The 16219-nt window shown below is 42.5% G+C and overlaps 3 protein-coding genes across 3 annotated transcripts; all 3 read right to left on the reverse strand.

The window, feature by feature from the left end:
* Positions 1-1626: 1626 nt before the first annotated feature.
* LOC128205730 (variant surface antigen E-like) lies at positions 1627-3079 on the reverse strand. Its single transcript, XM_052907647.1, has 3 exons — positions 2977-3079; positions 2570-2759; positions 1627-2536 (listed from the first exon to the last, which is right to left on the reverse strand). Exons 1-3 carry the CDS (start codon positions 3077-3079, stop codon positions 1627-1629), a joined length of 1203 nt encoding a protein of 400 aa, XP_052763607.1.
* Positions 3080-3086: 7 nt separating this feature from the next.
* LOC128205740 (uncharacterized protein DDB_G0290685-like) lies at positions 3087-4949 on the reverse strand. The gene is made up of 4 exons (XM_052907658.1): positions 4782-4949; positions 4519-4640; positions 3575-4485; positions 3087-3538 (listed from the first exon to the last, which is right to left on the reverse strand). The coding sequence occupies exons 1-4, from the start codon at positions 4947-4949 to the stop codon at positions 3087-3089; spliced, it is 1653 nt and encodes a 550-aa protein (XP_052763618.1).
* Positions 4950-4971: 22 nt separating this feature from the next.
* On the reverse strand, positions 4972-9484 carry LOC128205744 (uncharacterized protein DDB_G0290685-like). Its single transcript, XM_052907672.1, has 4 exons — positions 9479-9484; positions 8344-8921; positions 6661-8304; positions 4972-6628 (listed from the first exon to the last, which is right to left on the reverse strand). The coding sequence occupies exons 1-4, from the start codon at positions 9482-9484 to the stop codon at positions 4972-4974; spliced, it is 3885 nt and encodes a 1294-aa protein (XP_052763632.1).
* Between the last annotated feature and the right edge of the window lie 6735 nt (positions 9485-16219).

Here is a 16219-nt window from a genome sequence, read left to right on the forward strand (position 1 = left end):
GGGATTGTTTTCTAATCAATAAAATGTTCATGCTTGAGCAATAAATGTCTCTTTAATTAAATACATAAACAAACAACTTTAATTATTCGCACTTACCAATTACATTTTTGTATCCCCCAATTATAACAGTTTGTTATATTGACACGCACGGTATTTTGCGACATGCCGCAAACCGTCATGAATATTTTCACACCTACGTCTCGATCTACAGTTCGACTTAAAGAACATAGGAAATGTGTGAAATTCGACCACTGGGACTGAAAAAACGAGGTCGACATAGCGAAAAAGTCGAGATAAAAAAAATCGACACAAACATATAATTATTTTATATAGAATAAGAAGGAATAAATTCGGGACCGGAAAAAAAGTCGACATAACCGGAAAGTCGACTTATCCGACGTCGACGTAGCGAGGTTCGACTGTACAGTATAATTCACTACGCATCGGTAACTTCCCTTTACAAAAACACGAAAACTAGCGTAGAAAAAATATATTTGATTATTGTTAGTCTTTAAATAAATTATTACCCGAACAAATATGCTTGGCGATCTAAATGGAGGTGCGGGCGCACAAAAATAATTTTCTCACCCTGTGACATATTTTTTTACATTTTCAAAAAATAGGAGCGGTAAATCCGCGAAACGAAATATCAATTTGGTGTGGCCTAAGGGCAAAATAAATCAGCAATCACGATCCTAAATGTAATCTTTCAACTGTCTTTGTGAATAAAGAATTGAAAATAATCTACCGGTCATTTTACTTTTCCCGCCTACACAACCCACTCGTAACAACTCAGCCATCTCCGGCAACCTTCGAGATGGTCAATTCTGTTAGTTAATAGCCGAGATGTTCCGATTGCCATACAACCATTTCAATTTATACCAGAATAGTATGCGGTTATTAGGCATCAAACACCCTTATATTTGTTTTAAATAGACTAAAAACCAGAACGAAGGCTCTGTATAAGCTGTATACGTATAATTAGTATTCGATTTCGTCTGTTTGGGCGCACACCCTTCCCCCTGAAATCGTCCAAGTTTACTTTTTATTTCAATACAGGAGAAAAGTAACAAAATAACAATATATTGTATTTTTTCTTAAACCCACCTCCAAACACTTAAAACAAAATAAATTTCGGTTCTGAGGATGGGCAGCAAATCAAAAAGTTACACTCCATCTATCGTCAAATCCTGAATCCGCCCTGAATACATTTGTTCTACTTGGCATATGCATGGTTGCTTGATGCATTGGTAAACAACCTTCCTTTTCTGAAAAAAAAATGGTTTATATTAAAATCTTCTTAAGTTTAGACATTTTATGTTTAGTTAAGGCCCGTGTTTAAAAAACGTTGGGAAACTCGAACCGTTACCGCACTCTGCATGTGCTAGACATCGCCATTAAATAAATTTATTTCATGGTCAGCTAAGTTTACCGAAATTACGTTTCTTAAACGCGGCCTCGATAAGTTGGCGCAGTTCATCTGGGCTTGAACCTGCCTCCACTTTCTCATCGCTCATGGCTGTTTCGGTGCTCATCATCGCCACTTTCTCGTGGCTTATGCCTGTTATGACTCACGTTATCTCCATTCTTTGGCTGAAAAGTGTTAGGGCGCTCCTCATCTCAACTCTATCGCTCAAGGCTGTCTGGGTGCTCCTCATCTCCACTCTCTGGCCCATGACTGTTTGGGTGCTCCTCATCTCCACTCTCTGGCCCATGACTGTTTGGGTGCTCCTCATCTCCACTCTCTGGCCCATGACTGTTTGGGTGCTCCTCATCTCCACTCTCTGGCTCATGACTGTTTGGGTGCTCCTCATCTCCACTCTCTGGCTCATGACTGTTTGGGTGCTCCTCATCTCCACCCTCTGGCCTATGACTGTTTGGTTGCTCCTCATCTCCACTCTCTGGCCCATGACTGTTTGGGTGCTCCTCATCTCCACTCTCTGGCCCATGACTGTTTGGGTGCTCCTCATCTCCACTCTCTGGCTCATGACTGTTTGGGTGCTCCTCATCTCCACTCTCTGGCCCATGACTGTTTGGGTGCTCCTCATCTCCACTCTCTGGCCCATGACTGTTTGGGTGCTCCTCATCTCCACTCTTTGGCTCATGACTGTTTGGGTGCTCTTCATCTCCACTCTCTGGCCCATGACTGTTTGGGTGCTCCTCATCTCCACTCTCTGGCTCATGCCTGTTTGGGTGCTCATCATCTCCACTCTTTGACTCATGACTGTTTGGGCGCCCCTTATATCCACTCTCTCGCTCATGACTGTTTGGGCGCTCCTCATCTCCACTCTTTGGCTCATGACTGTTTGGGTGCTCCTCATCTCCACTCTTTGGCTCATGACTGTTTGGGTGCTCTTCATCTCCACTCTCTGGCCCATGACTGTTTGGGTGCTCCCCATCTCCATTCTCTGGCTCATGCCTGTTTGGGTGCTCATCATCTCCACTCTTTGACTCATGACTGTTTGGGCGCCCCTTATATCCACTCTCTGGCTCATGACTGTTTGGGCGCTCCTCATCTCCACTCTCTAGCTCATGGCTGTTTGGGCGCTCCTCATCTCAAGTCTCTCACTCAAGGCTGTCTGGGTGCTCCTCATCTCCACTCTCTGGCTCATGACTGTTTGGGTGCTCATCATCTCCACTCTCTGGCTCATGCCTGTAAGGGCGCTCTTTATCTCCACTTTCTGGCACATGCCTGTTTGGGCGCTCCTCATCTCCAATCTCTGGCCCATGACTGTTTGGGCGCTCCACATCTCCACTCTCTCACTCATGACTGTTTGGGCGTTTCTCATCTCCATATCTTGCTCATGACTGTTTGGGCGATCCTCATCCTAACTCTCTCTCTCAAGGCTGTCTGGGTACTCCTCATCTCCACAATCTGACTCATGACTATTTGAGTACTCCTCATCTCCACTCTCTGTCTCATGACTGTTTAAGTGCTCCTCATCTCCATCCTCTGTCTCATGACAATTTGGGTACTCATCATCTCCACTCTCTGGCTCATGACTATTTGGGTGCTCCTCATCTCAACTCTCTCGCTCAAGGCTGTCTGCGTACTCCTCATCTCCACTCTCTGTCTCATGACTGTTTTAGTGCTCCTCATCTCCACCCTCTGGCTCATGACTGTTTGAGTGCTCCTCATTTCCACCCTCTATCTCATGACTGTTTGGGTACTCCTCATCTCCACTCTCTGTCTCATGACTATTTGGGTACTCCTCATCTCCACTCTCTCGCTCATGACTATTTGGGTGCACCTCATCTCCACCCTCTGGCTCATGCCTGTTTGGGCGCTCCTCATCTCCACTCTCTGGCATATGACTGTTTGGGTGCTTCTCATCTCCACTCTCTGGCTCATGACTGTTTGGGTGCTCCTCATCTCCACTCTCTGGCTCATGACTGTTTGGGTGCTCCTCATCTCCACTCTCTGGCTCATGACTGTTTGGGTGCTTCTCATCTCCACTCTCTCGCTCATGACTGTTTGGGTGCTCCTCATCTCCACTCTCTCGCTCATGATTGTTTGGGTGCTCCTCATCTCCACTCTCTCGCTAATGATTGTTTGGGTGCTCCTCATCTCCACTCTCTGGCTCATGACTGTTTGGGTGCTCCTCATCTTCACTCTCTGGCTCATGACTGTTTGGGTGCTCATCATCTCCACTCTCTGGCTCATGACTGTTTGGGTGCTCCTCATCTCCACTTTCTGGCTCATGATTGTTTCGGTGCTCCTCATCTCCACTCTCTGGCTCATGACTGTTTGGGTGCTCCTCATCTCCACTCTCTCGCTCATGATTGTTTAGGTGCTCCTCATCTCCACTCTCTGGCCCATGATTGTTTTGGTGCTCCTCATCTCCACTCTCTGGCCCATGACTGTTTGTGTGCTCCTCATCTCCACTCTCTCGCTTATGACTGTTTGGGTGCTCCTCATCTCCACTCTCTGGCTCATGACTGTTTGGGTGCTCCTCATCTCCACTCTCTGGCCCATGATTGTTTGGGTTCTCCTCATCTCCACTCTCTGGCTCATGACTGTTTGGGTGCTCCTCATCTCCACTTTCTGTCTCATGACTGTTTGGCTGCTTCTCATCTCCACTCTCTGGCTCATGACTGTTTGGGTGCTCCTCATCTCCACTCTCTGGCCCATGACTGTTTGGGTGCTCCTCATCTCCACTTTCTTGCTCATGACTGTTTGGGTTCACCTCATCTCCACTCTCTGACTCATGAATGTTTGAGTGCTCCTCATCTCCACTCTCTCGCCCATGACTGTTTGGGTTCTCCTCATCTCCACTTTCTGGCCCATGACTGTTTGGGTGATCCTCATCTCCACTTTCTTGCTCATGATTGTTTTGGTGCTCCTCATCTCCACTCTCTCGCTCATGATTGATTGGATGCTCCTCATCTCCACTCTCTCGCTTATGATTGTTTTGGTGCTCCTCATCTCCACTCTCTGGCTCATGACTCTTTGGGCGCTCCTCATCTCCACTCTCTAGCTCATGGCTGTTTGGGCGCTCCTCATCTCAAGTCTCTCACTCAAGGCTGTCTGGGTGCTCCTCATCTCCACTCTCTGGCTCATGACTGTTTGGGTGCTCATCATCTCCACTCTCTGGCTTATGCCTGTAAGGGCGCTCTTTATCTCCACTTTCTGGCCATGCCTGTTTGGGCGCTCCTCATCTCCAATCTCTGGCCCATGACTGTTTGGGCGCTCCAAATCTCCACTCTCTCACTCATGACTGTTTGGGCGTTTCTCATCTCCATATCTTGCTCATGACTGTTTGGGCGATCCTCATCCTAACTCTCTCTCTCAAGGCTGTCTGGGTACTCCTCATCTCCACAATCTGACTCATGACTATTTGAGTACTCCTCATCTCCACTCTCTGTCTCATGACTGTTTGAGTGCTCCTCATCTCCATCCTCTGTCTCATGACAATTTGAGTACTCATCATCTCCACTCTCTGGCTCATGACTATTTGGGTGCTCCTCATCTCAACTCTCTCGCTCAAGGCTGTCTGCGTACTCCTCATCTCCACTCTCTGTCTCATGACTGTTTGAGTGCTCCTCATCTCCACCCTCTGGCTCATGACTGTTTGAGTGCTCCTCATTTCCACCCTCTATCTCATGACTGTTTGGGTACTCCTCATCTCCACTCTCTGTCTCATGACTATTTGGGTGCTCCTCATCTCCACTCTCTCGCTCATGACTGTTTGGGTGCTCCTCATCTCCACCCTCTGGCTCATGCCTGTTTGGGCGCTCCTCATCTCCACTCTCTGGCTCATGACTGTTTGGGTGCTCCTCATCTCCACTCTCTGGCTCATGACTGTTTGGGTGCTCCTCATCTCCACTCTCTGGCTCATGACTGTTTGGGTGCTCCTCATCTCCACTCTCTGGCTCATGACTGTTTGGGTGCTCCTCATCTCCACTCTCTCGCTCATGACTGTTTGGGTGCTCCTCATCTCCACTCTCTCGCTCATGATTGTTTGGGTGCTCCTCATCTCCACTCTCTCGCTCATGATTGTTTGGGTGCTCCTCATCTCCACTCTCTGGCTCATGACTGTTTGGGTGCTCCTCATCTCCACTCTCTGGCTCATGACTGTTTGGGTGCTCATCATCTCCACTCTCTGGCTCATGACTGTTTGGGTGCTCCTCATCTCCACTTTCTGGCTCATGATTGTTTCGGTGCTCCTCATCTCCACTCTCTGGCTCATGACTGTTTGGGTGCTCCTCATCTCCACTCTCTCGCTCATGATTGTTTAGGTGCTCCTCATCTCCACTCTCTGGCCCATGATTGCTTGGGTGCTCCTCATCTCCACTCTCTGGCCCATGACTGTTTGTGTGCTCCTCATCTCCACTCTCTCGCTTATGACTGTTTGGGTGCTCCTCATCTCCACTCTCTGGCTCATGACTGTTTGGGTGCTCCTCATCTCCACTCTCTGGCCCATGATTGTTTGGGTTCTCCTCATCTCCACTCTCTGGCTCATGACTGTTTGGGTGCTCCTCATCTCCACTTTCTGTCTCATGACTGTTTGGCTGCTTCTCATCTCCACTCTCTGGCTCATGACTGTTTGGGTGCTCCTCATCTCCACTCTCTGGCCCATGACTGTTTGGGTGCTCCTCATCTCCACTTTCTTGCTCATGACTGTTTGGGTTCTCCTCATCTCCACTCTCTGGCTCATGACTGTTTGGGTGCTCCTCATCTCCACTCTCTCGCCCATGACTGTTTGGGTTCTCCTCATCTCCACTTTCTGGCCCATGACTGTTTGGGTGATCCTCATCTCCACTTTCTTGCTCATGATTGTTTTGGTGCTCCTCATCTCCACTCTCTCGCTCATGATTGATTGGATGCTCCTCATCTCCACTCTCTCGCTCATGATTGTTTTGGTGCTCCTCATCTCCACTCTCTGGCCCATGACTGTTTGGGTGCTCCTCATCTCCACTCTCTGGCCCATGACTGTTTGGGTGCTCCTCATCTCCACTCTCTGGCTCATGACTGTTTGGGTGCTCCTCATCTCCACTCTCTGGCTCATGACTGTTTGGGTGCTCCTCATCTCCACTCTCTGGCTCATTACTGTTTGGGTGCTCCTCATCTCCACTCTCATGCTCATGACTGTCTGGGTGCTCCTCATCTCCACTCTCTGGCTCATGACTGTTGGGTGCTCCTCATCTCCACTCTCTCGCTCATGACTGTTTGGGTGCTCCTCATCTCCACTCTCTGGCTCATGACTGTTTGGGTGCTCCTCATCTCCACCCTCTGGCTCATGACTGTTTGGGTGCTCCTCATCTCCACTCTCTGGCCCATGACTGTTTGGACACTTATCATCTCCACTCTCTCGCTCATGACTGTTTGGAAGCTCCTCATCTCCACTCTTGCGCTCATGACTGTTAGGACGCTCCTCATCTCCACTCTCTCGCTCATGACTGTTTGGACGCTCATCATCTCCACCCACTCGCTCATGACTGTTTGGACGCTCCTCAACTCCACTCCATTGCTCTTGGCTGTTTGGGTGATCCTCATCTCCACTCTCTGGCTCATGACTGTTTGGGTGCTCATCATCTCCACTCTCTGGCTCATGACTGTTTGGACGCTCCTCAACTCCACTCCATTGCTCTTGGCTGTTTGGGTGATCCTCATCTCCACTCTCTGGCTCATGACTGTTTGGACGCTCATCATCTCCACTCTCTGGCTCATGACTGTTTGGACGCTCCTCAACTCCACTCCATTGCTCATGGCTGTTTGGGCGCTCCTCATCTCCACTCTCTGGCTCATGACTGTTTGGACGCTCATCATCTCCACTCTCTCGCTCATGACTGTTTGGACGCTCCTCAACTCCATTCCATTGCTCTTGGCTGTTTGGGCGCTCCTCATCTCCACTCTCTGGCTCATGACTGTTTGGACGCTCCTCAACTCCACTCCATTGCTCTTGGCTGTTTGGGTGCTCCTCATCTCCACTCTCTGGCTCATGACTGTTTGGACGCTCATCATCTCCACTCTCTCGCTCATGACTGTTTTGACTCTCACCATCTCCACTCTCTGGCTCATGACTGTTTGGACGCTCATCATCTCCACTCTCTCGCTCATGACTGTTTGGACGCTCATCATCTCCACTTTCTCGCTCATGACTGTTTGGACGCTCCTCATCTCCACTCTCTGGCTCATGACTGTTTGAGTGCTCCTCATCTCCACTCTCTCGCTCATGACTGTTTGAACGCTCATCATCTCCACTCTCTGGCTCATGACTGTTTGAGTGCTCCTCATCTCCACTTTCTCGCTCATGACTGTTTGAACGCTCATCATCTCCACTCTCTGGCTCTTGACTGTTTGGACGCTCCTCAACTCCACTCCATTGCTCTTGGCTGTTTGGGCGCTCCTCATCTCCACTCTCTGGCTCATGACTGTTTGGACGCCCATCATCTCCACTCTCTGGCTCATGACTGTTTGGACGCTCCTCAACTCCACTCCATTGCTCTTGGCTGTTTGGGCGCTCCTCATCTCCACTCTCTGGCTCATGACTGTTTGGACGCTCCTCAACTCCACTCCATTGCTCTTGGCTGTTTGGGTGCTCCTCATCTCCACTCTCTGGCTCATGACTGTTTGGACGCTCATCATCTCCACTCTCTCGCTCATGACTGTTTTGACTCTCACCATCTCCACTCTCTGGCTCATGACTGTTTGGACGCTCATCATCTCCACTCTCTCGCTCATGACTGTTTGGACGCTCATCATCTCCACTTTCTCGCTCATGACTGTTTGGACGCTCCTCATCTCCACTCTCTGGCTCATGACTGTTTGAGTGCTCCTCATCTCCACTCTCTCGCTCAAGGCTGTTTGGGTGCTCCTCATCTCAACTCTCTGGCTCATGCCTGTTTGGGTGCTCCTCATCTCCACTCTCTGGCTCATGCCTGTTTGGCTGCTCCTTATCTCCACTCTCTGGCTCATGACTGTTTGAGCGCTCCTCATCTCCACTCTCTAGCTCAGGCCTGTTTGGCTGCTCCTTATTTCCACTCTCTGGCTCATGCCTATTTGGGCGCTCTTGATCTCCACTCTCTGGCTCATGTCTGTTTGGGTGCTCCTCATCTCCAATCTCTCGCCTATGACTGTTTGGATGCTCATCATCTCCACTCTCTAGCTCATGCCTGTTTGGCTGCTCCTTATCTCCACTCTCTGGCTCATGACTGTTTGAGCGCTCCTTATCTCCACTCTCTAGCTCAGGCCTGTTTGGCTGCTCCTTATTTCCACTCTCTGGCTCATGCCTATTTGGGCGCTCTTGATCTCCACTCTCTGGCTCATGTCTGTTTGGGCGCTCCTCATCTCCAATCTCTCGCCTATGATTGTTTTGATGCTCATCATCTCCACTCTCTAGCTCATGCCTGTTTGGCTGCTCCTTATCTCCATTCTCTGGCTCATGCCTGTTTGGCTGCTCCTTATCTCCACTCTCAGCCTAATGCCTGTTTGGGCGCTCCCATCTCCAATGTCTGCATCATGTCTGTTTGGGCGCTCCTTATCTCTACTCTCTGCCTCAAGTATGTTTGGGCGCTCCTTATCCCCACTCTCTGGCTCATAGCTGATTGAGCGCCCCCATCTTCACTCCCTGCCTCATGCCTATTTTGGCGCCCCCATCTTCACTCCCTGCCTCATGCTTTTTTGTGCGCCCCCATAATCACTCATTGCCCTATGCCTGTTTGGGCAACCCATCTCCACTCTCTTGCTCATGGTTGAATAGGCGTTCCTAGCCTGTTCTTGAAAGGCCACTAATTCCCCAAACGAAAAAGGCGCCAGAACGTCGATTATGTTTTATCCGTACACAAATCATATGCTTTTTTGTTTGTTTTGATCATCTAAGTCAATTGAGTTAAACATGAAAATGCATTTAAACGATCCATCAACCTAAATTTTGCGCCTGTTATATTTATTCCCATACAATAGCTGGTGTTTATTCACACCGCCATTTGTATATTAGATTGATACTGCAAAAATAATATATTTATGGAATTATACCGACATATTGAATACAAACTCTACCCTTTATCAGTGTATATGAAACAATTGGCACATTTTTGGAGTTGGTCGATTGATAGGATCTGTGATAAAACTGAAACTAATTCACATCAACCCGATTTTTATGGCAAATGTACCCATTTATTTCCTTCACATTCAAAAACCCATTCATCTTATATCATGTAAAGAGAAATGTATGCAAACCTTTTCAACAACACGATCATGACCACTGTAATGGATAGTGGAAATAATAAGACATGTAACAATTATTAGTAAGCAAGTTGGATTTTGTAAATTCAAATGTTTTTTTTTTGAAATTACAATCTACTTGAGCATAGATCGAATAGAACGGGTTTAGTGATTGTCCGGAACTGTCCATGACTTATTTGAAACCATGTTCAAATGACTTTGTCATATTTGTGCAGAGTAAAATCTTAAAGACTATATAAAGATAAGATAAATACTTAATAAAGTCTCAACCCAATGAAAATAAGGTTACAGTATATAGGGGATATTATGATAGGACGCTTTTCTGGTGACCTGTATCACGTCGAGTTCGGTGTGTAAACACGTATCCGTCGAGACCGCAGGTCGAGTCAGATATACATGTTTACTCACCGAACGAGACGTGATGCAGGTCAGGTCACCAGAAAAGCGTTTTATCGTAATATTCCATTTATGATATACCTGCCTAATTACGTATTCCTTTTTATTTTTCGGTTTCAATTTGATTTAATTTTACCGCCATCTGTCAAATGCGCGTATGAATTCGAATGTGTTACGTAGTTTTGTGTAATGAAGTCAAGGGAGGCTACTTAAGCGAAACGAAGTCAGAAGTAACAGAATTCATTTTATTGAGCAAACTAAAAACAAGACGTTTTTTTGTTTTAGCAAAATTAATAAATTGCTAATACGAAAACAATAATTAAATGTCACCGCCCCAAAAAGCAGATCAACAAAAAGCAGTACTTATTTTACGCGCATACACTTTTAATCGTCATTTCCTGTAGACGTTACGCGGCCATTTTAAACAAAGTAAATATTTGTGGGATTTTTTGACGATCATAATATGCAGAATTGAGGGAAGTTTGTGAGTCAATCGCTAATTCTATCGATGACGCGAATTCGCCTCCTTCTTTGTATTGGCGAGCTGCTCATATTTATGATAATGAGCACAGATAATGCAACAATTTATGAAGTTCGAAATGACAAACAACTTGTTCACTGAAGCATGTGCGAAGTAGCTGTCTAGATAGATTGAAAGTGTTTTCTGCTTCGTGCTTATCCTCATGGTTCTTTGAAGAACATGAATACCATGTTCCTGAATATAAACATGCTTCTGGAGCGTGAGTAAAGTTAGTTAATTTAATTTTTACCGGCTTATTAGGTCACGCAATTTTAAGCAACGCGGAAGTAGTTCCGAGATTACACACGGTACTCGCATGATACGGAATCAGAAAACGACAGTATGGTGATACGGATTTTTCAATACAGCGTTCTGTATTTTCATTGTTCGATATTTAAAACGAATTTAATAGGCATATAATAAGCGTTCTTATCTTGGTGAATGAAAACAGAATGTGCAACATGCTGCTAACTTCTTCTAAAACTAGTTAATTATCTTGCAAGTCAACAAATAAAATATCGACCTGACAAATGCGTACACATTCATTCTATTTGTGCCTTAAAGACAGACAATTTCATTTTTCTTAGAACATTGATAAATTGTTACCGGGGAAAGATATAGACCACGAATCGTTTGTAACAGACTGATCGATACGTGCTTTATTAGCCTTCCGAAGGAATCTTTGTAAAGCAAATCAGATGAATTTGTCTTTACACGTATGAATCGCTATCACTTCAGAATGGTAATTGATTACCATTCATGCGAAATTTGCCAGAAACTTTAAACATGCTTTGGATTGTAATTGCCACGATAGTTCTAACAGTAAGTTCACTTTCGATCGAGTTTGTTCACTTCCTTATGTCAGATACAATTGTAATTTTTTTGCCCCTCACTTCCTTTTTAGCACGCCAATTTTGATTACCTTCTAAGACGGTTATTCGATAAAGTAGATGGTTTTGAGGCTTGAGCAATTATTCAGGCGCGTTTATTTATCGTGTGGCACCAATCTTTGATTAAAAGCAGACCTAAATGCCATCTAAATAATACTGTTGGAAGTTCAAACATTCATTTTAAAAAGAAACACACTCATAGCTTGATGCTATGCAAATCGAAATGTTCAGAAGAATCAAACATTCATTATTCCCGTAAAACCTCTATTTCATTTCATGCTATTGAAGAAAATCTCTCAAAATGCAACCTCACCAATTGATCGGGATAAGGAGTGTTAGGGTCAAATAACTAGATACTCATAAGCCTTCCACCGTCATGGCTGAGATATATTTAATTGAACGTCTTTCTCTCGGAGACGTTTAACCCTACATTGACCATATATTCAAAAACTGCACATTCGAGTATTGGCTAAGACCTGGACATAACTTGGTTTATACAAAAGTTGTTTTCGTCTGTAATTTCTTTTGAAAGAAAGCATGTATTTGAACATTCGGCTTCAAAGTTCAAGAAAACGTTTGAAGAACAGAATAACCATTTTTCTAATAAACGGTAAGTTGATAAATTTCCAATATATCTTTATATAAGCTAAGGCATTTTTTTTTAAATATTTCAAAATATTTTTGGCAACATTTTCTGGTTTAGATGTGACGTGTTTAGTTTTGACAAAAGAGAAGTAACTGTGAAGATTTTAAAATGGCTCTTAAAGTATATATTTTCACTGTTGTTCTTTCACTAATAAATCTCCATATTTCATCCAAAAGAATGAAAGAAAACTGATTATTCCAAGCTAAGACAGATATCATGCGTTTATATTAATACTGTTTGAAACATCTTTTCAACATAATATGTATGCTTAGTACAGTTTAAGGCAATCAATAGCCTATAGATTTATATGGTTTAATAAATATACAATTAAAGTAAATGGCCATTGCAAAAATGAGATAATGTTTAAGTAATTGTGTTAACGTATGCCATGAAAAAAGAGCCTTATAAAAAAGATATCATTTTTATGAGATATTCGATAAAACCATTAAATGCTTCAAAATTTAGACATTAACTTTTTTAAACACAAAGGTGTCTTTATAAGGCCTTGGTTATAATTTTTTTTATATACGGCGGAATTAAATCATTCCCAACAATAGCGTAATGGCCAGGGTTGCCCTCATTGATTCTAATAAATTGCTCCTTTCTTAGTTGATTTCCCATCGGTTAACATCGCAACAGGAAAATGGCATCGAGAAAGCTACAAATTCAGAGCCATTTCAATAAATTATCCATAAAATGATGGCTGAATAGTGCATGACCATTCATTTGTTTGTTTGACGTGTGTGCGTTCAACTCCTTGCAAACGCATTTGTAATTTTACTGAGGAAGCAGGCATAAATATCTGGAAAATACTTGAATCATATCTTAATCTCAACTCATTTTACCATATATTAGCAAAAGTTATTAAAAACCATATATGTTTTTACACCTTTTAAGAACACATTCTATCATGAAATATGTTGATTAAAATGGCACTCTTATTAAGAATCAATGCATACACATGTATAACATACACACAGTTTGACTGATAACCCTTAAAGTACTTATTAAATAATGCATTTATGGAAAATATATACTGATAACAAGGTTGAAACCCTAAATTTAATAGCAGAGAACGCAAACATATTAAAAGATTTACTGTGATCTACTATAGACTCATAAGGTAGAAATACTTTGATTTATGCTCATTATTTCAAATTAAACTAGATAGCCTTCATACGAACCTTTATTCATCCTTTTTGGAATAATGAAACAATATCATTAATTGTGGTAAATCTTATTTGGGAGTAAAAATGCATCTTTAAAAACGTTGGTCAAGATTCAAATTGAGAAATATTATACAGCCAAAATTTTGTTTGAACACAATCCATTTTTTAATAATGATATTTTCAGCTCTAGAATAATTTTCCTTTGAAATTTCGATATCCTTTCTTTTCAACACATTTCATCAAAATATGTTTCATTAAATTATAATAGCAGACAAGATTTTGAATCATACTATGCTTTTATAAAACATAAAGAGTTGAGTCTGAGATTGAGATTTGACTTAAGTATTTTTCTAATATTTGGTCAACGTCAAATGTGAATTGTTAAACAGTGAAGACAATCATCATTTGGCAAATTACTTTAGTTTCGAAATACATGCTACGCTATGAAAGAGTGTTGTATCTTTACACAATTACAATCTCAATTGGTGTTCCATATAACGTCAAAATTTCTCAATAACTACAAAACAATTATTGAAATCAGGTGCTAATAATGTTAACGAACATGAATGAAGTCAATAAGACTATAAGACACCCCAACAAGTATTGAAATCTGTTCACCGTGTTGTCATTTATTACTGATTGTTGAGACACGCAAAAGCTTCGTCTTTGCCCGGAAACAGGTCGCAAATTACAGATACAGATCTATATTTCTGTCTACAAATCCAAAAGTTATAGCCGTTACCAGACAGGCATTCCAGGTAATGGTCGTTCCATTCTCGAAAGTTTCAGGATCAATCATATCTATTTATTTGTACAGCACTGACATAACACAAACATAGCAAAAAGATCGACTGCAACTCTTTCCACACAAAGCACGATGACATCACTTCAAAATTGGATAAAGTAACATAAAAAAATTGTATTGCCTATGCTATAGAGATATTTCATTTAGACCTCATTATGAACGGTAAAGGAATAATTTCTACGGCAAAAATAAGTACGTTGGCGATTATCCAATATCCATACGAATGCTTAAGATTATCCAACGGTGGGAATACGAATGCTTGCGATTATCCAACGGTGGCAATACGAATGCCCGTGATTATCCAACGGTGGGAATACAAATGCTTGCGATTATCCAACGGTGGCAATACGAATGCCTACGATTATCAAACAGTGGCAATACGATTGCCTGCGATTATCCAACGGTTGGAATACGAATGCTTGCAATTATCTAACGGTTGCAATACGTATGCCTGCGATTATCCAACGTCGGCAATACGAATGCTTGCGATTATCTAACGGTGGCAATACGAATGCTTGCGATTATCCAACGGTGGCAATACGAATGCTAAAGATTATCATCTTGCGATTATTTAACGGTCGGAATACGAGTGTTGACTATTATCTGCTTGCGATTAACCAACGGTGGGTGGGAATAAGAGTATTGGCGATTATCCAACGGTGGGAATACGAATACTTTATCCAACAACGGGAACCTTTCAAAGATCAGTTGCAATCCTATTAATCATAGCAAATCGAATTAAAGCGTAAAATGTCCCATTCGTTCGAAAGCGTTATAAAATGACAGTCGCGACCCACGCAAAACTTCACCATGACAACCAAACGCATGCCTATAAATTAATGACTATGCCCGATTTAGTAAAAACGTTTTTAATCAACGTTTTTTTCTACTGAACTAATAACGACCAAGGTGTGCTTCAATATATATATATTTCCTCTAACAACCTTTGAATATATCATACAGTAAAATGAAACTGACAAGTTAATATACAATCACAAAAAGACAATATGACCTTTAAAAATGGAATGTTTTTATTATCTGGTATGTTAATTAATACGCTTTTATTTTTTTCATACAATCGCAACTTTTTAGTGGGATATTTGTATTCATGAGAATGTATATACAAAAAATCTATATATCTACATGAAAAATAATTTACATTTTACTACACGAAGATATATTTCCTTAATGACGAAATATAAGCATGTTTAAGTAAGAATGTGTGAGTTATATTTTCTTAAGTATTTATACATATTCACTGTTTACCTTACAAATGTGAGCACGTAAAAGTTTCACGAAACAACTTGATAAAATAGTTTAAAGGGGCAATACATCAGATGATACAATTGCAAGAAAAAAGAAAATTGTCAAAAACTTACATAAAATTGACATCGTCATGCACAACGCATTGAATCTTACATACTGATTTATCAAATTGCTTACGACGCATCTTTCGCAGTTTTTGCGCATTTTTCCAAATCGAAGTTTACTAGGGTTTTCTATTACCTAAATACCAGCAAGTTTAAAAATAGTGTCGGTATATTTATCTATGCTCATAAACAGATAAGATTTACACCTGGAAACCAAAATGCGCCATTTTAAACGAGGAACACAGATGAGACAGATCATGCTTGTTGCGTTTAATAATTACACCATGTAAAGTGATATATTATCGGTCTCCTACTAGCCAAAAATTAAAATATCCACCTTCGGACTCCACACCTTTGACCAGCCCAATTGCGTTGATAACTCACTTATGACACCAACCCCGCAATTAATTCCTTGATTAATACTACTTTTTAAAATTACACAAACTACATCTTCTGATGTTCTGGCATACATCCGGGGTTGTTTTTGATGGAAAATGGCCGAGTTGTTTCGAATGATGCCTTATGGTCACTACCTACCTGCCAGGATATTCACTCGAATATGAGGAGCAGGAAACTGTTTATGGAGATGCCTGTATATTTAATGTTTAGAGTCTTGTTCTAGTTTTGATTGGTAATCACGGCTAATATAAACCACTACTTGCCAGGATATTCCACCAAAGATGTGGAGCTAATAGCTGTCTATGTAGACGCCTGTATTTTTGCCGTCTAATCTTA

The sequence above is a fragment of the Mya arenaria genome, chromosome 2, assembly GCF_026914265.1.
Source record: "Mya arenaria isolate MELC-2E11 chromosome 2, ASM2691426v1".
NCBI lineage: Eukaryota > Metazoa > Mollusca > Bivalvia > Myida > Myidae > Mya > Mya arenaria.